This window comes from Clavelina lepadiformis, chromosome 1, assembly GCF_947623445.1.
Source record: "Clavelina lepadiformis chromosome 1, kaClaLepa1.1, whole genome shotgun sequence".
NCBI lineage: Eukaryota > Metazoa > Chordata > Ascidiacea > Aplousobranchia > Clavelinidae > Clavelina > Clavelina lepadiformis.
Window position 1 is genome coordinate 10,857,533 of NC_135240.1, and position 26,128 is coordinate 10,883,660.

At 38.2% G+C, this 26,128-nt stretch overlaps 1 protein-coding gene across 4 annotated transcripts; it reads right to left on the minus strand.

Annotated features, from left to right (window-relative positions):
* Positions 1-1,138: 1,138 nt before the first annotated feature.
* LOC143456402 (arf-GAP with Rho-GAP domain, ANK repeat and PH domain-containing protein 1-like) lies at positions 1,139-25,022 on the minus strand. Of its 4 annotated transcripts, none has more exons than XM_076955178.1 (37): positions 24,774-25,022; positions 23,348-24,625; positions 22,723-23,216; positions 22,348-22,539; positions 21,920-21,963; positions 19,520-19,595; positions 19,217-19,399; positions 14,977-15,146; positions 14,511-14,588; positions 12,335-12,419; positions 11,735-11,935; positions 11,130-11,218; positions 10,358-10,451; positions 9,757-9,862; positions 9,573-9,613; positions 9,345-9,407; positions 9,105-9,270; positions 8,622-8,766; positions 8,199-8,406; positions 7,835-7,940; positions 7,607-7,688; positions 7,191-7,354; positions 6,836-7,048; positions 6,515-6,626; positions 5,830-6,004; positions 5,655-5,738; positions 5,440-5,514; positions 5,083-5,307; positions 4,769-4,891; positions 4,188-4,292; positions 3,412-3,494; positions 3,143-3,248; positions 2,893-2,975; positions 2,639-2,804; positions 1,866-2,006; positions 1,642-1,739; positions 1,139-1,302 (listed from the first exon to the last, which is right to left on the minus strand). In XM_076955178.1, exons 1-36 carry the CDS (start codon positions 24,937-24,939, stop codon positions 1,662-1,664), a joined length of 6,000 nt encoding a protein of 1,999 aa, XP_076811293.1. In that variant the 5' UTR covers positions 24,940-25,022; the 3' UTR covers positions 1,139-1,302; positions 1,642-1,661. The 4 variants fall into 4 exon arrangements, with proteins under 4 accessions (XP_076811293.1, XP_076811285.1, XP_076811301.1 ...); XM_076955170.1 differs by having other exon boundaries at positions 1,638-1,739; XM_076955186.1 differs by lacking the exon at positions 4,188-4,292 and having other exon boundaries at positions 1,638-1,739.
* Between the last annotated feature and the right edge of the window lie 1,106 nt (positions 25,023-26,128).

Here is a 26,128-nt window from a genome sequence, read left to right on the forward strand (position 1 = left end):
TGGAAATTTCGAAAACAAAACAGTGTGAAGTAAAAACCCAGCAAGTGGCGACAATTAGTCAACACCGTAGTCTTCATGCTGTTGTTAACAATGTAAGCTGGAACATTTTATTGGGCGCTGAAATATATTTTTTATAATCGAAACACAATAATGCAAAATGAACCAACACAACAGAAGATGAAATAAACGAAATAAAGCAGCGAGTACAAGCAGGAAAACACGCCGATTCTTCCAATTCCGATAACAACGTTGAAACATTCTTATACTGTTGTTGTCGAAAATCATCATATTTCAGTCTAAACTTACAACCAATCAGTTCACTCTGCAAGAGCATCAGAGTACAGTAGGAATAATAAGTAAATAACAAATTGCTATCCAGCACACAGTATACAGCTTTTCCAAATGCGCTGTAAGTGTCAGCCTTGAGTAGATTAGGAATAACACTCTAAGCGAGACAGTATTGCACTAAATACTAAATAAATAATTCAAGTTTTCGCAAACCATGCGCAAAATGAAAAAGATTTTCGATATTAAAATTTCTATTAACACAACATCACAGTAAAGTAAATTTCGAAATATAAAAGTGTTATGACTACAATGGCATAAAGCGTTAAGCTTATTTGTTATAAACGATCACAGACTTAAGTCAGCAAGACCATAAATGTCGATGTTTCTTACTCTTCTAGGTATAAGCGATTATTGTATTCCTGATAAAGACAATAAAATGACGTTTCTATGATGTAACGGCATTGATTGAAAGGAATGAGAATTATTCAAAATTTCTGAAGTGTATAGAAAATAACAGTAAAAAACAATTCATCTGATGATAAATTGTAAAACGCAAGGAACGACAAACCATCATCACTGAGCAAGCACCGTACAGCACTTGCGGCTGAAAGTCCGATGTTAGTCGTTGTGGGACGGGATCGGGTTCCGTTGAGGTTTCTGCCCGGAACGAGGCAACTCCTGCAGGGAAGGAGCACGACTTAGCTTCGGGGACCCGAAGTCGAACGAAATCTGGCGTGAAGGCGACCCCAAGGAAATGCTCGAAGTCCTCGCCCGTAAAATTCGACGTTTAGGCGAAAATATGGGACTGCCCATGGGTGGGGGTCTTGAGCTCAAAATCTGGGTCAGCGATTCAACCCTGTTCAAAGATTGTGCGCTGCTACTCGCTTTCAAAGATGGAGATTTTGGAGACAATATGGGCGTAACATTACGAATGTTTTTCGACAAAACGGCCACGCAACGATCACCGAACAATTTTAAACCTTCATGGTAAGTTCCGAGGCGACGACGAAATATCTGCAAGTGTTCAAAAACTCGAAAATTAGTTTCGACCCTAATTATGACATAACGGAAGACTGCAGTAATCATCAGCCATGGTGAACAAACAGTGCAACAAAAAGCTTAAGCGAAAACTGAAACTGTTTCAAAGCATCCAGAAGCCAATTTAAGCAAAGTGCGATAAGCTAAGTTAGTCCAATATAGGATTTCCTGAACTAGAAATATATAGTTGTAGGTTGGTTTGGCTATTTTCTTAAGTACTCTAAGTTAATTGTTGTCTGTTGATGTGTTATAGCTACAGGCTACCATATATAGCCGTGGAAACAATTAGTCGATTATTATCTTTATTTTACCTACAACATAGTATACACCAATCACTAATTTCCGCCGTCAGTCCTCTTCCTTAGCACAGACGAAAGTTCTGATTGAAGTTTGACACCGAGGAAGCCTCCGCGCTATTAAAGTAGAATCGAATGATGTTATAACAAACATAAAACCAACCAACTCTATACAACATGGTGTCGGTATCTCGCAACCTGTGCAAAGCTTATTACTATTTCCAACAAAAACGACCAACTAACCGGAGATGGATCATTCGGTGATGTCGCGAAGCTGGTCAAGGGTCGTTTCGAAATCAGGTTATCACCGAGGGCTGAAGGATTGAAGCTTATTGGTCGGCCGCCTGATGGCACTAAGGAGTTGGCATTTTGTTGTGCATCGGGCTGTGACGTCATTCGCGCAAAGCAATAATAAGCAAAGCCATTATTGCAAATTATAAGGCAGGCACGCATGCAATATTGAAATATGACTATGAGCAATTATCAAAATAATTACCTAAACAGCCGATTGTGTATTTCGTTAATAAATTATGTAGTATTGATATTAAAGTTGGGAAATTCACCATAGTGAATTATTTATTCACTGCTTCACTTTTTCTAATTATCCGATTTTTTTTGCCTGATTAGGCTCGATTACGGTTTAATTTTGATTAGTTAAAACTTGATTATATTAAAATTTTAACAATATTTCATAAATGATAAGTCAACTACGTGTGAATTAATGACAGCAGAGAAGCCCTGATAACATGCCAGGTCAAGATCGAATCCGGGGGAAAATAAGACAAAATATGGTTAGGCCTTGGAAGCAAACGGCATAATAACAAAACACCTTCACAGCAACCTCAAGTGAAAGCATTACACAGAAAAACACAAAACTAAAGATAAACCTAATAATGTGCATAACTGATTTAGCACTTTAAAGACATTTGCAGAGCATGTTTAATATATATACTATTGCTATGTTTGGCATTTCGACTATCCAACGAGATAACTGATTTGCGTAAAGAATTACTTACCGATTCCTCATTGTGGCCGGGGGCGCCAGCGGTAGCAGTGTCATAAGGAGATTCTTTGGCTGCTTCGTCGCTGCTGGTAGATGACATCCGACTGATTGCAGCAGCTTTTACCGCTTCTCCCAAATCTTGGTGAGAAAACGCGGGATACGCCGACCGTTTTGTGCTCCTGGACGTATCAAGAAGGATGTTAACACAAATTCCAGGAAGCTAATTAGGAAGAAAATTAATGATGACGAGTATGATAAAATTTCTACCTCGAATCAGATGAACGTGTAAAGGTTGGAACTGGATCAGGAGAGAAAGCAGGAGACGGTGGAGGAGTAAAACCTTCTGGATGCTGCATGTTTATGAAAACAAAAGAAACATGTTTAATTAAATAATCGGCATTTGATTAAAATTTCAGCCGAAACAATTTCAGCTATTGTATGTAAAATATTAGCCTTTTTTCTGATATTTCAACTTCGTATTGACTGAAAGAGTTTTATGAGTATTTTCCATTAATACCTTATGCATTAGAGTGTAGGCAATCCACTTATATAGATTTTTTTCGTTGTCCACAGAGAAATATTTAGTCGGTTGATCCCTGGCAGCCAGAGTAAATCCGAGGGTTCTGTCAGAAAAACAACAAATCATCTTAAATTAATCCGTCAATCAATGGAAACAATTCAAAAAACACATTAAACGATTCCCATGTGAGTTTAAAACACGGCAAGGCAATTAACTGCTAAGGAAGAGTAGGCTGCCTGTAAGTGGTTCGAACTTTGTCGAATTACCTTGAAGACGGCGGTTTGGTCTTTCTATCCAATCCAATGTATACGTGGTAACAGGAAAGAGACACGATGGTTGCCCCCTTGGCCTGGAAAGCAAGATAAACATTGTTCTTGAAGTGCATGAACAGTTTGTACGGCCCAAGACTTGTAAGTGGAAACAAAATCCATCAGGCAAACAATCCGATTTCGACCGTTTTAAATGACCTTACAGTTTTATGTTACCAGGTCACAAGTAATGCTTTTTCATGTTTCTGCAGCTTAGTTTCGTTTACAACTCATTCTGGCAATACAAGAGATGTCCTTCATACCATGCATGTTATTACGAAAAGAAATTTTGTCGTTATTCAAGAACTATGGGCATTCCAAAAGTTATAAAAACGGCAACCACCCAGTAAACACAAAATAGAGTAAACAAAACAAAGAAGTTATCTAAAACCTTTCTGTTTGGTTAGTGCTTATTTCATAGTTAACCAACTTTTCAAACTAACCTAAAAAATAGCCATTCAAGAAAATATTTTTCATACAGATATATCCATATGTTTTCACGAGAAACAGAAAACTGGACGAAATGTAAAGGAAAAATCGAGCAATACATACAACAAAACAAAAGCGATTAGACTTGATTCAGGCTAAACCTCTGCTGGTAAGATGCTATTAAAACTAGTAGCCCAATGCAAGAGGCATGTTCTGTAACGACACATGTCCAAAATAATAGGTGAAGATAACGGTGATGATGTTTGATGGCAAGGCTTTTTAGATGAAAAACTACTATGAATTACGTCAAAATTTGAAGCGTTTCGTCGTTGGAAGTGCTGAACCCGACTCGACCTCTTACGCCAATTACCGGATGCCATGTCACGAACGGACGTAGAGCTTTCCTGATTCTATGACGTAGTTTTACGTTATTTCACGGGCTTGGACAATGTTAGTCTTTACAGCAAAAACCATAACAAAGAAAAAGGTAGATGGGCTTGTCCCAACTCACTGAGTCTATATCAAAACATATTTCTTCTTGTTCTCATTTAAGTGACCCAAAAATATACATTTTTAACAGGATTGCAAAACTAACACGTGGGTTTTCAGTTTCATTGTAGCTTGTACAACTACTATGTACACAATTGAATTTAATTTGAGCATGCTACCAAGATTAATAGAAAAACTGAGTTAACTTGTGAAGCTAAAACTATATTAAAAACAATGTTTTGGAATTATTTTCACAACAAACAAATGCGTAAGAGTAAAATGATATTGACAACCATTTACACCGCAACGTCTAATCGTTTTTTCTTTCTTTGACATGTCCGTCACATTACTGTGACGGCCTTCATATTTTTGCATCATACGTGTAGTAAGATTGTACCTTTGAGTAACAAATAGATAAAGCGCCGTCGGTTTCCTTCAATATAGCAGCCATTTTGATCCACTTTTTCTTTGCATCGTAAACTTTGAGCTGGCCCTCAAACAGATGCTCCGTAAAGGTGGGCTGTACAAGATATAATTTTGCCAATTTCTACCAAAATTATTATTGTTCGAATTTCTAAAGCTATTCAAACCCACTAGAAGTAGGTTAAGTTTATACTAGACAGTTGGACATTTTTAGCAGTCGCCTACGACGTTCACAAATGGGTTGTATTTCATGACAAAGCAGATTTCGCGGCAGTGATAGAAATTTACCGCTTTCAGCCATCGTAGTTTATCCCGAACATAATCGTGTTTGGCGAGAAGGAAATTGGTGGACGGCATCTCCCAAGCCTTGATCACAGATAGAACGTGTTCGGTGTGATGGAGTGACCTCTCGGCATCGCCGTCCGAGATGACCTCAAATAAACCCCAAGAACTGCTGGGGTAACCGTGAGTCGAACAAATTCTTGCAACAAGTTCACCAGCGGTCATATTCACCTGAAAAGTGCAATGAATAGATCACAATATTCTTTGAAACCGTCCGTTTCGCCCTATTCTTTGCAAAGTTTTTGGTACAAGGTTCGCAAATATTTGTGAATAAACTACAATTGATAAAAACTTGTAACGTACTTTATAGTTAACACATTTATCATCCTTGCTGTTGATGTAGATTGGCACCATCATGTCATAATCCAATGTAGTCAGCTGCGATAACAAAATAGGTCAGGTCATTTTAAACTTAAATCCAGCAAAGCAAAACAATGTTTAACAACTTGCAGATAGCAATAAACATAATAAACTTGAAAATGCCGGTAACTACAATAACACCATGGTTAAATATATACCATGTTTTGCTGTTGTGTGGCCTGGCTAATTTTTTCTTTTGCCTCCAGCATTCGTCGTTCTTTCTCGAGATCAACTTCAGTGACCTAGAAAAAAAAAACAATTACCAACGAGCAACTTCAGTTTGATCAAACTGCCATAACAACAAACGTATTGAAGACAAGTTCGCGTTCTTACGTCAAAAAGCCAGTCGTAGTAGTTCAAGAGGTCCTCAATGCATCCAATTTCCTGTGCAGTTTCACCAATATATTGTTTGCTATCCTCGGAACCTTGTGGTTCCATCAGTGTGGGGCCAAAGACAATGGCAAGGTTATGAAGACTCATTTCGTTTTCTTTCTCGTGACTGGCGACACTGAAGGGAAGACAAAATGTGAATCTTGCAACTCAAGTGTTTCTTGTGTTTGATCGTTGTCAAGGCTAAGCCGCCTTTCGCCTTAGCCTTGAAGAGTTAAGTTGTTTAACCGTGATTGATAAATATTGTTTTTTAGTATATATAAATTTTAAATACCATAAAGTTGCAAACAAAGCAACTAGCGCAGGAAATATAATTTATTAACAATATATGAGAACTAACAAGTTTCAGACATCAATATACGTCCTGCGTCAAAGTGAGAAACGAATGTAAATTAATTAAAATCAAAGTTGTGCAAATATTCATAACGACTAGCATACGGAAGTGGCTGCAGGAAAAAAAGACGCAAAATTTAGAGTTTCCAGACAAGACGATACGGTAAAACGATAGAAATAGGTGCAAAGACATTGTTCAAAATAACAGGCTGTGGCGGTAGCAGACGTTGCGAAAGGCAGGTTGCAAAAAAATAGCACTGACTGTTTTATACCTACTGTTGTTAGTTTAACTTACTTGTTTAAATGTATTAGAAGGACTTTTAAAGTGTTTCGGTTTATTTCCGGTAGTTTCTCTATTAAATGTTTGTACCACTCTAACTTTCTTGACCTGTGCTCTTGCTTGATCTCTGCGTGAAAACGATTATGTATTAGAATAGTGAAAACAGCAAAGAATCTGTAAACCCTAAACGCTTTAAGTTCAATCAACACATTAAACCTTTCAAAACTACTCTACAGTCTACACATTTCGCAGTAAGTTCCAAAACTTTTAAAACCAAGTAGCAACGCTTGAGACTAAAAATACTGTTGCAAGCGTAACAGCGCACAAGCCACGTACGAGAAGTGTCGATCCATTCTTCGTGCAGCTCTTCTGTCAGGAGTGATCCCGGGAGGCTCTTGAACCACCTCTTGAGGGCATTTGCAACATCATGGACGTTGAGATCGGTGTCCCTCATCACGGTCTCTCGAGCGTTTTGCTTAAAATCGCTCAACAACTTGGTCGTCTTACTATGGGTGCCGCTTAGCCGGTAAATTCCTTTCGTGGTGAGACCTTAAGTAGAAATAGGGAAAACGTTAAGACTTGCTCATAACTTATAGACTGTTTCACAATTATTTCTTAAAGTAGGTGGGCTTTTTAACTTGTTTGCCTGACCAAAATCTTTCAGTTACTTCATAAGCTGCTAATTATTCACCGAATTGCTCTACGTAGGTAGTGCACTTCTCAAGTATGATAGGAACGCCTTCTGCGGTCAGTTGCTGGTCAGAGAGGTTGTATCCGCATTCACAATCTGCTTTCTTAACCGCAGCCAACCACGACTCCGAATCTGCTTTGGTGTCCGAGCGGAGATAATAGGACCTGAAGTTATAGATGCAATTTATCAAGGAAAGTCACTTCAACTAGCCGAATAATGTTGAAGGTAACAACTCGGTACATTGGTGACAAGTACATTGATACTCGCTGCGTTGGTAATAATTATTGCAAAAGTTTCAACCATAACGTCAGCGCACTTAGCAAATATCTTTTCTGTCCATTTATCTTCGGTCAATCTCCACTAATTTAACAATTTTGGCAAAAACGTTTACTATGTAGGAGTGTTCAGTGGCTTACTTGTCGCGGAAGACCAGCATGAAGGTGGGTACCGGCTCCTTCTTATTATCTGCAGGGTTTCCCTCCTGAGTACGATCCAAACCTGTTGGAGCAAAAAACGAAACTAATAGTAACGCGCTTTATTCATAAACAAGCGTCAGCTTTAGAACATCTTTCTATTATTGCCATATAGATAAGTGAATAGGCGCGCGCTCGCACACAGGCAGCTACCCTGAGTATTGTACTAACCAAGCTGCACAAGCCGCCTCAGATCTATTGTTTCCATAGTCATCGAATCGAGATGAAAGTATTGTAACTTTTTTTTCTTTAATCGACACCAAGTAGTCGACCATTCCTATAAGCACAATTAAAATTTTATCATTAACTTTCCAAACGAAGTAATACGGAACCGTCTATTATAGTGTTAAACGTTATTAATGATGGGATATATTATATCTTTTCGCATTTTTGCTAAGGCTTGAACTAACAAAGAGCACGTACAAGAATAATGTTTTAAATGAAGTACAGTACAAAAAATTGGATTAGTAGAAAATCGCCAAGATTACATACGCAATTTATACCACAGTAGGTTTATCATGAATATGCCACTTACAGAGCTTTTCTTTGCCCAATGTTGGGATTTAATCCACATTTTTCCAATTCGGTCGTAGTCTGTGTCATTCTTCATAGCGTTCTGTACGTGCGGTGGTACAATTGCCTGCATCAGACCTCGAGTCCACTTGCTCGCAATTTCCTTACGGTCAGCGCAAAACAAGTAAGTTCTTCCGGTTTTTCGACCAACTTCGAAGCAGTGTTGGAACCTATGTGTGCAATGAAAATAAGATAAGACTCCTAACGATACGGGTATAAATTATAACAATAGCTTTGTTGTGGAACTCCGGAAAATTGAAACGACCTACGCCAGGATATAAATAGGCGTTATAAACGAAGATGTGAATAAGTTAACAATAAGGCTTCTAAAGGAGTTTCCATAGTTTTAATCGACGTTTGATACTAAAACTCCCATTCTGCTTACCCGGCTTTAGTGGCCTGTTCCGGCTGGCAGATGCCTATGCTAATTAACTCGGCACAGTCGACTCCATCTTTCAGCAGCGACGTTCTTTCAGGATCGTAATATTTGAAATAGTTATTTTCCAGCACGCACATTCGCTTTTGGAATTCTACAAACGGTAAAAACAATGCTTGGATGCAGTAATAAACAAGGACACTTGCTCCAATATAACTTATCCTTGCGGTTGTCGTATGTCGTAATTTGAATAAAGATACTTCAACCAACAATTCTGCATAACATGGTTTGACCTATTGAACTGTTTGAAGTATCCTATGTGGTCTGGTTACAAGAGCTAACTCATTCAGCGTTGAAGCCCTCACATAAGCACTTCAACAAAGGGTATTAGGAAAGCTACAGAAACCGCCCAATTTAACTACTGGTGTACACTAGTGTATTAGCTGTGGTTATAATAAGTTTATCTTATGGAAGCGTTTAAACACACTGTACCTCCTTGCTGCAAAGCTGATCTGATGAGACCTAAACCTCTGGAGGATTTAGTATCATCTTGACTGCTCTTAAAGTCTCCTCCGTATTTGTAAAGATAATCCTTTAACATCACTGGAGGCTTTGCTTTTCCTTTAGGAAGGGAATTCTTCTTCTGGATGCAAGCGCTCTGCAGCAAATTGAAGATGATAACGCTTGCGTTTCTTTATAAAAACACGCTGATGTTTCCCCTGGCAGACTTACTCGGTCTGTGACGTGGCCTTCTGGGCTAACATCTTCCGTAGCACCGTTTTGATAAAGAAATTCCTGTATAATTTTGACAAAGTTATTTAAATTGATCAGCAAACGTCAAGCTTTCAAACGGTGTATATTTTTAACCAATTACACCGGAAGTTGTTTTCATGCAATACTATAATTAACTAAATAACTTTTCGTAATTCATGAACCACAACAAAATCGAACAACACTCACCGCCATAATATCGTAGTTGAGGTATTTCGCCAAAAGAAAAGCTAAAAATAAACGCCTTGATATTAAAACCCAACAGTCTCTACACAGTCGACAAATTCAATAAACCTGGCATCACTGAACAGTGGCATTACTACATCATCATTACTACATCTGGCATCACTACACATTTCAGAGTGGCACTTACGAGTTTGGGGGTGTGCTTTGCCGGTGTCACAATTTGGATCTGCTCCACTGAACACGAGGGCATACGCTTCACGCAAATCATTATTTCGAACTGCGTTGATCAAAGCCTATACGAACACGGAAATCAAAATAGTAATGCAAATGTTGACATGCTGCACTACTTCCTCCAGCAAAGGTTGCCAAGAGGCAATATAAGGATTACTAAAGTCGGGCCATGCAGGTCAATGGTTCCGATGGATGGTTGATTGAGACTTAAACAGTCATACTTCGTTTAAACAAGGCTGGAAGACTGTTACGGACCTTAAAAATGTTACGACCTGATTTTGTTGACCATGATTTTTAATCTATGTACAACCAATGTGCTACCTGACCTAACACGAATGGATGCTAGCTCCCCGACACGATGTTCTTGGTATAAGTCTATGTTTAGTTTGTACCCTGCAGTTACAATGTACATTGCACACTTCTATGCGCTGCAAAAGGGTGTTAATGAAATACCCTCGATTACTTGCATACATATGTTTGTACACTGTGCAGTGTATAATACGTATCACAAAAACAATTGGACACAACCACATAATAAATATACATTATACACCTACTTGATTTAAACGCGCTTGATTGCCGCAAAATTTGTGTGGTTCGAGATACTGCATCTCCAGGTATTTGCTCGTGATATACCAAGCCCTCTGTTTTCTAAAAACAAAGTTTGTTTAGTTTTTATGCGCTAAGTAGAGCCCATATGCCCGTGTTTTAGTAACAAGAGCTTTTCTTTAAGATGTTAAACATTTTGGCTGTATGACACATTTATTCTTTTACTTTCGTAATTAACAAGCCCTAAGGATGGTCCCAAATTTTTTGAATAATTCAGATCACACATATTTCCGATTGTCTCGATTACAAAGTCTTTACACTTTTCGTAAAGTGGCCTTTTAAAATGTCCAATGTAATATCTATTTATAATACGACAAATGCTTATGTAAAGAATTTGCTAATCATAAACAGAAGAATACTTCAATAGCCATATACTGCTACTTGGCATTTTTGTCGAACAATGACTGACAGCTATAAAGACACCAATAGCAGCATAAACCAGCCAGTAAACATCGATAAATCATAGTATTTTGCCAGACAGAATTCACCTGTAGTCTTATACCAACGTAAAGCCAGCGGCGGAATACCTTCTGCTATCAAGCTACTGACTAAATTAATAAAGAATCTTGTTTGTGATACGATTGCCATAACAGACGTATGATTTGACTACAGTCAGTTATACTTATTATATATGTGTTTGAGAGGTAAGCAATAATCAGACAGCATATACATTGGTATAGACTATAGAGTCTATACTATAGACATTGAGTTTACACTTACTTGTCTGCCATGTCCGTGATTGCGTCACTTGATTTTAATCTGGCGCCCCAGAAAGAATTGGCAACTCCATTACCGAGCGTAAACAGAAGCTGAAAAACGACAAATAAAAAAAATTGAAGTTAGTAACGTATAATAATAGAGGTTCTGTCAAGATATCCCAATAGTCAAGAGCGGTTATGATTATTATCAGTGTATGGTTATTCATAAAAAATATTGAGTTAAGAAACTGACGATGTATTGGAGGTCTTGGAAAGTACTTTCTGACTGATTTGCAAATTTTGTTAAAAGATATTTTTACAAAAAAAATTTTTTTTTAAAAGGTATGTTATCAGTCATGACCATCTTAAAGGATGCTGGCTGCTGTTGAAATGTTGATTTATTTATAGAGTTTCTATCCAAATACTTGCATGAAAAATTCAAAATGATCGAAATATCTTTATGCAGTTAAATTCCCTAAACCGTTTACAACCAAAAATAACACATTTTGCATTGCAAGTGGAAAATAGAACCACTTTCAATACTGTGTCGAGAGAAAAGACAAGACAAAGTTATTCCCTGTAGAGCTTGTATCAGATTATAGACAACGATTTGGTGGAAAAACTCACATTTTTCATGTTTTCATTCCATATTTTAACATCCATTTTAAGTGAGCGAACTTTGCTGTTGTGCACCCCTAGATCCCGATGCACCCCTGCACAGTGCTTACAGATTACAACTGCCAGATTAATGGATGCCCAATCCGGATCTTCACGCCCACAATCTGCACATTTCTTGTTTGGTTCATTCATCCACACTTCCTCAACAACCTTTATATGACACAGTTTTATTTAGTATGAGAACACAACATTGTCATTTAGCAAAGTACAACTGCTGAGACAGTAGTCTTCAACCGCAAACAAGAAACAAATTCTATTGAGCAATGAAAAATATTGATATTATTAACAATATCTATTATCGATGGATGCGATCAACTTGAGCAAATAAAATTCACTTTAACAATGGTGTTTGTTGATATATGTCCATGAGATATAGTAGTACCCGAGATAGCTTTAAAACACCAGGTTTTTACAACCTAGGCTTATACGTCAAAAAAGCTCCAACCAGTATTTGAAACTACCACAAAGTTTTAATTCAATTCCACTATTACACTTAAATGGGCAACTCATGTGCAAGCACGATCATTTTTAGGCGAACGTCCAATTCACCTTGTAATCGGACAGTCCTTCAGCTATAGCATCGTTCAAAGCCTCAACCCAGGAGCGTTTTTCTTCCTCGCTATCCGCTGTTAACCTGTTAGCAAGTAAAGGAATTTTTCATTGAAAAACACGCTTGGAATAAACCTTAGTCAGATGAAACATAGTTAATAAGGGTGTAGGAAAAGTCGTGTAGTGAATCGAGAGGAACTTTTATGTTGGAGCGGTTTTCGACTACTCTTTTACGTCATGCTACAAAGTCAACAGTTAACGTGTTACATAAAATAGATTATCATATCCTAATTGGTAAAAGGTTGGCAGTATTTCAGTCAATTATGTTATGCGTTGATATTCTTTTACCCATACCTCACATCCGTACTTGTACAACGTCACAAGACTGTAAACGTTGTTAATGTAAAATAGGTACAACAACAGGGTAGTCTTTAGTAGAGTCTAGCGACTTGTTACACTTCTATCGTTTGTATAGCAAATATCGCACTTTTCAAACCGCTTACGTCACGTAATATTTCACTTATTTTCTATGTATGGCCGGATGATAGATTGGGTATAATTGTAGAGGCCACTATATGCAGTCACGTAGTCCGGATAAACGTTAAGAATATGTTTAGGCTGCGCAAATACTCCAGTGTTTTATCATATGATTATGACTGAACTTGGCAGTTTTTGCTTTACGAAAGGCTGTAGCATTGGTTTCGGTTTCTCTCTTTCATTCAGTAGCCAAGCGCCGTAGACGTAGAGGGAATGGTGAAAGATTACCAAACATCAATCCAGCCAGATAAATACTAACATTTTCATCGAATACAGAAGCCATACATTTAATTACATTAGGACTTGCTGGTAAATTGGATTAGTTAACGTCCATATTCCAGCTCATGACTACATATACAGTAAAGGGAACTTGTTTTATTAATGACTTCAACATAAAAAAACATTAATATCAATCGGAATGGCACACGAAGGAAAACCCCATGTAATAAATTGACCCATAAAAATAGCCAACACCACAACTGACAATAGACAACAGACAACTGACAAGTAACCACGTACACCACACCGAATATACGGAAATAGCGATTTCAACAACCTATACAGTTGATGTTACAAATTACCGAAAACCGTTCGCACTAGCGGCACTTATCAGTTTAACATTTAATTGGTCAGCAGTCTACTACTGTATTATGATTACCATGTTTTTTTAATTTAAATATGCAGCGGTTGTATAACTCATGACTCGATGACGTCATAACACGAATAAGCATGATGGTTTGTCAACATGTAGCCCGTACGTCGCGCATTGCTATATGTGAATATGGCAAGCCGTACTGGACAAAAGTGAAAATCGCGGGACAAAAAACGTCTAATCGCGGGTGATCACGCGTTAACAAGGGAGAAGTTATGAGTGATGAGTTGCGATGACGGCTGACGCGGCCTTATCAGAATGCTCCTGTCCGAGTGTAAAATTCCACAAGAGCATATACGTTACTTGTGCTGAGTTTGTCTTTCTGAGTTATTGAGGTCATGAACAATTATGTATTAGGCTTATGACGGCCTGGTAATGGAAAATAACTGACGTAAATACATTGTATGATAAACTACACACGTTTCTTTTAGGTGAGTTCACGGTTTAGACAAGGGCAAGCACGTGAAATCAATTTCCTATGAGGGTTTTCTAAGCTGGGGTTCGAGGACCTCTGGGGGTCTGTGATGACTGCACAGGGGTCCATTGCTCTCACAAAAAACAACTCCAATTTTAGTACCTTTTACCACTACCTACATGTGTGAGACAAAGTATTCAGCTTCATCAAATTGAAGACAAAATACTGGTGCAGACTTGCCGTAGGGTCTGACTTACGAGTTTGCTTGTCACAAATTGCTACGAGATTTGATAAATTGTTCAGTAAAAAGCAACCTCTTCCATCGCATTGATGTTATTAGTGTTGTTAATAAACATGATTTTGTGTTATTTATTTTTGGGTTTGTACAGTATTATAGTTTCTCGTTGGTTAGGCATAAAAATTGATGCGACATAAGATTGGGGTCCAAGAAAAAAAAGAGTTACCAACAGGGGTCCATGGCCCAAAAGTTTCGGGAAACCCTGGTCTAATCAAATCAATAATGGTGTATGATAGTATGTATGATAGATACTTACTATCGGTATCATACTTACGTGAACGTTCTAAAGGGGAAGATAACTTGAAATTTCTTCTTGTCCACTTCCTTAACAGTTGCTATTTTCATGGACAACCTATGCCGGAAGGTAACATATAATTATTGTGCTACCTGTGTGCAAGTTGGCATTGCATTCAGTAACTACTTTCATTACGTCACCGTTTTCGTCATATAAGCTATTTTTGTAATGCATCTACGTGTAACGCATTGCGCAACCTAATTGCGTAGTGTAGGTAAAATATTGCTAATTAAATAAGGCAAAAAGTTCAATGCTTATTTGCGAACATGCGTAAATGGCAAGCGGAAAAGGTAACATGATTTGAATCAACAGAGTTTCTAAATACTCATTAAACAAACAATACACTGCCATAGTGACTTATAGAACATTTGCATTTACTAAAAGGCGCGATGTTTGCTGTACCCTTATACTTATGTAGCTGCAAAAATTGATAACATCTACTCACTTAGCAACTGGTTGGCCAAAGTTGAACTCGTTGCTGGTCTTATAGTAAGCGAAAAGATCGCCTTTTGTTGCCAGGTAATTCTTCTGCCGACTGCCATCCATCTTCAAAAATCCTTCCTTGTAAGGCATGTACATGCAGCCACCTGGCTTAAACTGGTTTTGGCTTTGTTTCTGCGGTAGAGTCATAACGAATAGTCATAAAAAGTCATAAACATAACACCTTACAGACGAATCGCGTTCAATGCCGTCCTGTAATCATACGTTTCTATATGCAATGTCCGCAGCCGTGTAATAGCAGTACTGTATATGTAGATCTACAGGCTGTGTTATAGGTCATATGCGTACCCCAACGGTGCTTATTCAATCCAGCTTGTTTTTGTGGTGCAATATGTGCGTAAACGCACGATCATGAGCAAAGTCACCGCTCGGGACTCAGCGAAGACAAAATGCTCTTTCAATTCGCTTACGCCTTACAGGATATCGTCGACCACAATAACATGGTGAGAGACAAAAAGAATTTATGAGCAGAACGTACAAGGATTGCTCGCACAGTCGTGGACAGTTAGCCATCATTTTTGTTTTCTCTTCATACAATGGAAATATTCAACTTTTATTAATTTGTCGCCTTCAAAGCGTGCTGCTCTGCAAGCAATGTAATTGCAAGGTGTTTTAAACTTCGATGAAGTGTTATAAAGTTATCATGAATACATCCCGGACTCAAACCATCTCAAGATGATGTTCACGTGAGATTATTTCACAATCTTCTAATATGATAAAAAGATTTTCGAAGGCCATACATATATCTTCAGTCTACTCAAAAACTTGGGCAATAACTGTTCTCACGACATTTATATTTTCAATCTATATAGGAAATGATAATACAGCTAAAAACATAGCAAAAACTTCATTATACTTATCGCTGTTTCTGCGGTTGCTGTAAGTTCAAACGGGTTTAAAAAATTTAACAAAATTGAAAAAGCAACAAGTTTTATCTTCATTTCCAATCACAACTCAACAATTATGTTTCCTTTTAGAATAAAGGATTTTTTACGCAAATTGAAACTATTGTCATGTGCATTAGATGTTATCACCAGTTTCTATATATAATGTAATCGTTTCTGTAATGTAATCGATTAAACTTTCACAACAATAAATCAACGTAACGTTAGCGCTCCAATTCTGCCATAATATATTGACCATTATAATCTACCTATTCTCTGGCGATAGTGAACGTAAGAGGAACCGAGTAATCATTTTAAACACTCTATAAAATCTTAACCTACAAACATTTCGCAAGCTACTGCAACATTCAACATATTGCATAACGGGCATTTAAAGCTCTTTAAGGACTTTGTATAGGTGTACTGTATATCAAATAGCCTTTATGTGCAACAAACTCTATCAATACAAATGATCTAGCCCAGACAGTCCAACTTACGCCATTCACGGTATGTCGCCTGCGGTGGATTTCGAGTTGTACCGGAGGGTAGGTCTGTCTTCTGTCCCTCATTATTTCAAATTCCAAATTATTGGTTTCAACTGGCGCAAGCATCTAGATTTGCCACTGGTGCATCGAACACATAGGAATCCTTTTTACTCCACTCGTTTAATCCAACACACGTGAAATATGACTCACAGTCATCAAATGGTTACGGCGGCGGCGAAATTATTCGATAGATATATATTAATCAAGCAGCAGATTCATCAGCGTTTTGTTTTTTCTCCTATATGTCAGGCGCTTAAATTTGCTTTATAATTGGTTGACTATAAACTGTCTGAAACACTACAGTCGTCATATACACATCCACGACAAAAAAACACCCAACGCTAACATAAACTTTTTTAACAAACCGCATATGATAAGTGGGATAATAGCAGTGTAAAACCTGTTCATACGTGTAAAATTATTATCTGTCGTATATGCTATAAGGCTTGAAGCTTTTCATAGGTATTTCGTTACTTCTAGTTTACTTAAAAACGCTCATTGCGACGGAGCCTTATGCAATATTTCAAGGTTCGGCCTGCTTTCCATCTTGCTGTTCTGAGACGATACACTATTTTAATCCTTTCTGCAGCTGCAGACCCAAATGACCGAAGGCAAAAAGCCAATAAAAAACATTAACCATTATTAACCGATCGACAGCACAACAGCGCAAGGCAAGAATCGTTTTCAGTGCCCAGAAAACTTAACGTGCGCTCGTGACTGCACTAAACCATCTCTATCAAGTAGCAGGCAACGAAGCTAAAGTTACTGTATAGGACTCTGCGACGGAAACGTTATGTTGATATCACTGCCGAAGTTCTGCCGTTTTGAGTCACAGTAAAGTCACTGCGCGAACCTAAACAATCCACTGCACTCTGAGGCCGATCTGACTGCGTCTATAAAGCTATGTTTTTTCTATCTGATAGCCATGCCTAATGGTATTGTGTTCATTTATTGACCTCTCCACTGACGACAATTAATAAAGTTCGTGATGGGTTAAACAGTCATGTTCCGTTCTCGTTTGTCTGACCTATTACTCTAAAGACCTTATAACGCCAGTGTTCCTATAAAAGTACATTCAAAAAATAAACTAAACGTTTTTATTTTATTAGTAAGTTGAGAAGTATGTGTACTCCGTGACCTGCCGTCTAAATCTCGCGCTCATACTGAACGAAACCGTTTCCTTCAAAAGCATATGCGCAAGGTGCTAATGTAGCTTTTTCTATGGTAGCAATGTACTTTCTCTTCAACGTATTTCTATACATAGCAGCGTTGTTAATTGGAAAATTTCAACTATTTCCTTCGCTTGGTTTATGAATGACTCCCCTCGGTGAATAGGAATTGCTAAATTATGGCCTCGTCACATTTAACGAGCACCATTGATGGGATGGCTGATACGTAATTGAGCATTAAGTTCTGTTAAATGCAGTTTAAATTTTTACCAAATCACATTGATAATAGAATACAGCAATGTGTAATAAATTCCTAGCAACAATGCTGTGATTCGAAACCAGTTACAAAAATAAACCAAAAATGGCCTTTGTCAGCTGTCAAGTGTTTGTTCAGCCCATAATACATATCACACAGTGCAACTGCAAGGCAAATTGGCTTAACACGAAGTGACATTCCGACAAGTTCTTTTTGTTATCACAACATCGCATAATACCTTCTACTCCATAACTTAAATAACATAAACATGAAGCTCAAGTTCCTACAACTTGATAGCGGTATTCAGGCATACTTTCGACTTACCACGGAAGCCAGTAAATACGACCAACACCTCATTACATGTGTACTAAACCTCTAGGCTATTTGAGGAGGTGTAAGGCAACAACTTATTCTACCCATGCCCTTTCGCCGAGTAAACGACTAAATAAAAACATGCCGATGGCCAATTAAACCACAAAGAGCTGTGAACTGCTCAGCACGACTTCGGTAAGCACAACCTATGTCGTTGAAGTAAATTGCCCTACAGTTAAAATCAACGAGGAATTCCACGACCAAGGTTAGAAGCAAAGTTACGTTGTATAAGCAGACTTCATTGCCCTGGGCTAATAAGCGTTCGGTTGTGTAATTGTATACATTACATCATGTTTCCAGTGGAGTGTGACGGTACTAGCACTGATTATGACTTTTGAAGTAAAGTTAATTATGTGTGGTATGTCGTTACGCATGCGTGTTAACGTGTTCCTCTTGAAGACAATACTGTGCAGTATTTGCAGGAGTTGTGCCAAAAGACAAAAAGGTATTTGGTCATTACTGAAATGAGCAATAATTTGAAAAGTGCTATATCAAGGGTATGACGGATTATTCCCTAATAAACCTACGTTAAAGCAAAATATGATTCTCAATGAAGTACATTTCAGGCCAGAAAAGTATTAAACGCTAAATATTAAAATTTGAGAGAACTTTTGATGGGCACTATACAAAACCGGATCAACGGCCAATGTTCAGCGTCATGTTAATAGCAAATAGGTTTAACTTCAGTCACACAGGACACGACAAGCGAAGGTTGTCTTAATGATGAATGCTAATGACTAATCATCCTCATGGTTGAATTAAAGATGATCTGGGCAAAGAAAATACGGAACTATGCATGTATTCACCACATGGTAGTCATGAAGCAGCTCTATTTCAGTAGTATGACGCACAATTGTGCAATTCTGTCACTATATCATGTTGAAAGCCACTGATGTAGATGTACGTTATAAAAGAATTTACCTATCTACAGATAAATCGAATATAATGGTACTCTTACCTCGTAATGTAGTTTTGCAGCAAGAATCGTTGATGTCCAAATTGCCTTTTCGTCAGAATTTTCCGCAGTAAAAATGTATTTTCTTCCTCCTTTGGCCATAATATGAAAGATTTTGGGATCACTATTTGATACTTGAACACGAAGGATTACGTCGACAGGAATAATTCCTTTACTTAATTCCGTCTAAAAATTTCAGACGACGAATCAAAATTTCAGGAGTTTACTGTATAATTCTAAGGTTAAAACCAATCCTTTTTGGCTCAGATGAAAGTTGTTAGGAGATTTCTATAAACACCAAATTACCTTCGTGTCACTTTCATAGTAAATTAATTCTTCGCCATCAAAAACAACCCAACGTTTTCGCCATAATGTTTCATGCCTATTGAACAGAAATAAAAAAAACGACAAGTTAAAAATAGTCTTGAAGAGCAAATCAACAAACTAAGTTCTGTGTTTATCATAAAGCATTGGACGAACTGGAACTAGCTAAATTCTTGAAAAGGTAGAGGGAAATAATTAAAGAAAATGGAATTGATATACGCGTAAACGTCACGTTTGCATTGCACCATTAGGATCAGCGCTATATCAATATGTGTCCCAGGCAAGCTTTCGGGTCTCGTTATATGCAACTTTAAATATACTTGAATTTATTTGATGTCGATGTATGAATTTTAAAGTTGGTTCCTAACAAATTTGAGGTTCCCAACCTTCTTTATTCGTCGCACCCCCACAAAAACATTGATGTGTTGTCGTAGCCCTTGTTTCCGTAAAATGTAGCTTTCGACTAACAAAAGTTAAATACTTTGGTATCCAAATAATAGCCTTTCCCTAGGTCTCGGACCTCCCAGGGGTGCTATAAATGAACTACCTGACGTTTTGGACGGTGCATATTCTTCTTATAGAACACATATAAGAATGGAACTTTGGTCGTAATATGGACAATAACAATAATGGTACTACTAAACCAGGATAGTACAAATAAAGCAAAGAATACCATAGCAAATAGCTTGTCTAAACCGTCACAAAATGCCAAAACTTGGCAGGAAAAACTTCATTCTAGCTAAGCTCTAGGCCTCTTGAACGCCTAGGAACAAACAGTGAAGTAGAACTGGGACATTGGACAAGCGCGTGTAAATTAGATCTATACTTCGTAAGCTGCAAAGATATTTTTGATCTCTTGTGAAGGGCATTGGACTTCATTGCGGTTAGCAGTGTCGTCACATGACCAAATTTGAATCTAAATGCTGAGTTTATGCTTCGTAAGTCGACAAGTTGACTCCATGAAGGATTAGTGTCTTCAAAAAAACACAAAGAATACTAACTTTAGCGCTTGATAACTGGACGTGATGGACTTTCAAGAGCGTTCGGTACAAAGGTCGCGATTGCACAAATACGAGCTCTCCTATAAGGACGCTGATAAGGTTGGTAAAGGACAAAAATAAACTTCATGTACGCCTAACAACAGGAAAAAAACGTGTCTTTAGCGACAAAAATTGCAACATATATGTTTTCCTTATTTATTCATTTTTAAACACGATCGAACTACTCTTATTTTAGGATTTGAGTTTCCATATTGTAATTTTTCTTTAAGTTACCTAAGTTTGCACACAAGTTGTGTAGTCAAATGTTTTGCAGAGTTTCTTAATTCATTACAACATAAACCAAAGCTCACTGAACAAAAGCAAAAATCTCCGCTTCAATGAAAATTAAACAGAATTTGAGTTTTCTGCAAAGTTTTAAACGCATGTAGACATACAATTAAAATACAATACGTCTAATCGGGATATTATCATTGGCAAAGAGGACGGCCGGGTCTCGATTGCCCATTGGTATAGCACAAGCCCTGAGCACAACCCTGCTTAATTTGCAAGAAGCTGTCAAGACATAATATTACGCAGTGAACCATAGAAAACTACAGAAAGTTATAGCTATTAATGGTATGTAAAGAATCATAATTGTTTCTAACGATTGCAACATATTTGCAACATACGCAAATATACATACGCGAATACATACGCTATACGCATATTTTTATACCCTATAGAGTATAGACGTTCAGAATGAATAAGATGGTGAGCCACATGCGAGACAGATAATTAGCAATAAACTTTATACAGAAGTATGTAAGCCTAGTGTCCAAATGCAGGCAGTTTCAACCAATCCACAAGAGCGTATAAGCCTGCTGGAGCCGAATAGCCTAAAATAAATTAACTTAGCAACACGTAGGCGGTAGCTATAAGAGTTAGCTTGTGCCAAAGACCATGGCAACCCTAAGTACTGTAATACCACCACAAACTGCATTGACATGTAGTTATATGGAAAATCCAGACCGTAACGTAAATCGGTTGTTTTCATGCAAAAAAAATAAATCAGAAAAAAATAGCTTTGATACGGCTTACATAAGGATCGATTACCCAAACCATTTTACCGTTCGTTTAACGGCCTATGCTGTTTCATTGCCAAGCCAAAAACGTTCAAGTCAATTATATTATTGTCGAACAGCGATTGCATTTCTAGTGCAATGCAGCTTTTCCTAAGAACAAAATCACCCACCCTACAGTGGGAATTGCAAGAAAAACGTATAGCTTGCATTTTCACAAACCCAGCCGGAAATGTCCTGTATCGAACTACTACAATGCAAACAAATAAATTTGCGTTCAGGAAAATCAGATGGTTGCATACATGTAGTAATCGTACCCTTACCCGCCGTGTTTGTTAAGCCAGCCCTTCTTGGTCTTTTTCTTTCTCTGAAAAACAAAAAACATTTTGTTCCAAAAAAAAAAGAAATGAAGCGACGTTAACAGTTTTTGTTATTCCTTTTATCGCTCATCATCACAAAAAGTATACTTTCTATTACCATTTCAGGGACGTTAAACAATTATAAAATTTACTTGCATGTATGAAGTTCATGAATATCTAATCTCGGCGTTTATACGCAGTATCATAATTACCTCAATTTATGTATAATTATTAATATAATTTATATATAAATATATATATTTATATATACTAAACATTTATAATTATTAATATATTAATAATGTAATTATTCTATATATTCAATTTATGTATAATTTATTTGAGTTAAACCTACTACGCCGGTAAAGGCAAAAGCCACACGAACTACATACTATGGAAGGTGACGCCAACTGTGACAGTTCTGAATATCTGGAAGGGCTCCCGTCCTCGGCGAGCTGAGCGTCGATGAGGTCGACGCTGGACATTGCATCGCTTGAGGAAGACGTTCTTTTATGGCTGTTGCGAGCTCGGGAAAGGATGTCATTGTCGTCTCTATCTAAACTCTCCTCGCTTGAGCTTTGACGCTGCGTTTATCGAAGAAGGTCAAAAACAAAGAGCGACCGAGTGATTTCTGAATAGCTTAGAATTTACTTTAAACGCGTTTTATGGTGACTGGTGATGGGTGACGACAATGAAATTTTGAATTAATGATTTAGATTTACAACTTATTTGACAAATTACAAGCAAAATAACTTGCGATAACTTACCAAATGCGTTCCTCTAAATCCTTCAACCATTGCGGACAGCGGCCTTCCCTGGAGAACACCTCTACTTCTTTTCGGTCCTAAACGCGAACGGATTTTACTGGCATTTAGCAAAGCCCCAGTGTTAGCTCGGAGAAGCCGAACGTCAGGGAGATCAATTTTAGCAGGCAGCGACTCCTGGTCGATAGTCTGGTAAATGGAATCTTTCTCTTCTTTTTGGATGAAGTTTGCTGAAGTGGCAGAAACGTCAGCCTCAGCTACAGAAGACTCAGTGTGACGCCGAGGTGATGCGTCATGGCCTGGCGATCTATGTCGAACGACATTTATTCGCTTTACTTTTGGATTGATGCTGCAGGCAGGTAAAGAACCAGATGAACGGGGTAGCGTCGAAGACTTAAGGGGCCGCGAGGTGGGCATAGCTTTTTTTAAAGTCACGTTTTCAACGTCATCGTCACACATGTTATAAACGTTCTCGCTTGATGAAGCAGTGCCACGATCTACAAAATATAACCCAGCAACGCACCTTGAATATACTGTAATAGTATATAAGGATAAAGCGATATACATGAAATAGAAGAGAAAAAGCAGTTTACAGTAGAAATCAAAAACGCCTAAGTATGCTACCAACCTGTTGACAAAGCGTCATAAACATCAAACGACTTGCTCCTTGCTACATTTGCATCAGTTGTTTGAGCGTAATCTCCTAACCCTGATTGTTGGTAAAGCTTTGTCATCTCGGCGATGTTGTTTGCCGACTCATAAGTAGGTGATTGACCCTCTGTAGATGCCACCCAGCCCAGCCCATGGTCAGATTCCTGATTTCTGGCACCTTCCACTGACACTACCGGGGAGGTCGGGGCGGTGTTCTCGGCCGACGTAGAGTGACTTGACTGAGCGGGAAGAGTAATCTCTTCATATTGTGGCAGAGACCTTGCTGGAGCGGCAAAGGGAAAGGATGGAGTAGATTTCAGATCGGTTGGTGTCGTCAATCCGGAAGACGGGTGCGTTATCGTTAATTTCAAATAGGAATCAAGTTCATGAGAATCGGCAGCTGTTTCAACAGAAACCCTTCCTTGAAAGTTGTCAGTTCCCGCCTTGGTGATGCTAAGGTGATCGTAGTTACTACTAGAATTCTGATGCAACAGACTCTCTTCCCAGAATGAGGATGATGCCTCTGGCGGAGGTGAAGGGAAAGTAACGTCGCCCGGTGATGAAGAAGTTGACTTCGGAGGAGACGGAAGTGGCATATCTTGAATTTTGCTCCCACTTCCTAATCCTTCAGTGTTAGTCACGAGAGATGATATACCCACAAAGTCGGTTAAGGTTAAACCAACTTCGTTTTGCTGATCTCTTGATTGTTTGTTACTGTATGGCAAGTTGCTTGCCTGACAATCAGCAACGGGAGATCTTGACTTAGGAGATTCCGCAAGAAATTGCGATACAGCTTGACTGATGTTCAGAGGTGGTACTGTGTTGTGAAGAGGGAGACTGTTTGAAAAATTGTCTACAGGTGAAGGGGGTGGCAGTTCTGGAAAAAGTTCAACATCGATCTGTACAGGTACAGATTTCCTCACGTTCTCGGGAGATCTAGGTGGCTTCTTGGGCGGACCATTTGTAGCAGTAACAGATGTCTCATCGTTCTTGCTTGAAACTGACAGAGCAACCATGTATATATCTTCACAGTCCACTTGTACCTGTAAGTTGGCTAGAGTATCGCCAGATTCCGCTGGTGATCCCGACATTTCTTTTACCTCAAATGCGTCGTCGTTAAGCGGCATGTTAACGTTGAACAGATTTTTTTCAATATCTGGACTCAAGTTTGGTTCAAGACTTGTACTTCGATTGGGCCTTGGCGGCTTTTTTACTTTGCAACCTGGAAGCTTACTCAAAATCCTTCTGTAATGGCCTGCAACAACAAGTGCAGCATATTTGTTAACGACCTTACATTTTGCCCGATACGTCGTGTATTACATCCGTAAACGCGTTTTTACGGTACTCGCGAGTACAGTAACAGCAAGTAAAATAGTTTTGAGCAAAGCGATAGTTAAACTCACCAGGTAAGGTTACACCGATGTCTTTCAATGTCTCTTCGGTAATTCCATTGCAGTCGTTCACCGTTAAGTATCCATTTGACACAAATAGATCAGAATATTTGTCTGCCAGTTTTAGTTTTTCTAAAAAATTCTGTATGCTTTCGTTCTCACTGTCGTTCAGTGCCATGACGGTGGCTACCAGTGCTGTTTTAACAAACTTAATATACTGTTATTATTAAAGAGTATTCATACCTTAAAAATCAAACAACAGGTATGGAAACAAACGCAGCAAATCTACGGCAAACACTTTTATTGACTTGGCCTTTTCATCGCCAGAACAGCACATAAAGTCTAACAAAGCTGATCGTGCTGATTAAGCTAATTGCTAACCGTCAACTGATCGACATATGTACAGCGCAAGCTTGCCGCTTTGTCAAAGACCATTACTACTTCCGTGAAGTACCACAACAACAGCAAGTATACTAAATCACAAACTTTAAACAAACTAATCAACGCCACAAATCCAGTTACAGTTTTCCTTTTTTAGACAACGAAGGCTTGACTCAACTGCTGCTATATTTAGGTTGATAAAAAACACTCATCTAAACCCGGTTCCAGCTCTAAAAATTGCTATGCTGTTGATCTATAAAAGTACGTTCAAACAAAATAAACAGAAACTGTTTGATTACATTTTATCATTTACAGCTCTATCGCTGCTATTCCAAAACCCACAAACGTTGTTTTTAAAGAAACGTTGTCTTCAGGTTAATCACAAAAAAACACCAGGTATGCATAAGCATGCAAAACCGTCAAGATACATAAACAGTGTTACCACTTACATAAAGGAAATTGCTTGTACGCCTTACGCTTCTTAAAATAAACTAATGAAGACGTACGTTTAACCCTGTTACCACAACCAATATCACCTCGAACACCTAATCAATGAAAGTAAAACCAGTAGTGAATATTTTATACATACAAACATAGCGCCTTTCTATGCAATTAGCGTATTGCTACTTATTCACTTTTAGTACTAGTATAAGTAATGTCCATCGAACAGCCTACTGCTAAAGGTTTAGTACTAATCGTTATCAACCAATTTATAGCTCTCAGACAATATTGATCTGCCCTTGAATACACGCTACTGCTTTGGCTTACGTAGTATCGATTTATTACACATGCACATTTTATCTGTGATCTCCCTAATCTCAAAAGCGTCGATCTTCACGATCATAGCATGTGACATTACACAACTCCTTGACGTCACTTGATACACTTTCACTATACAGGTGACTGTAGAGTGTAGACATTCTACAACGCGGAAACTAGACTCTAGCCATTACATAAACCTGCAAATGTTAGTTGTCAAATAAGAA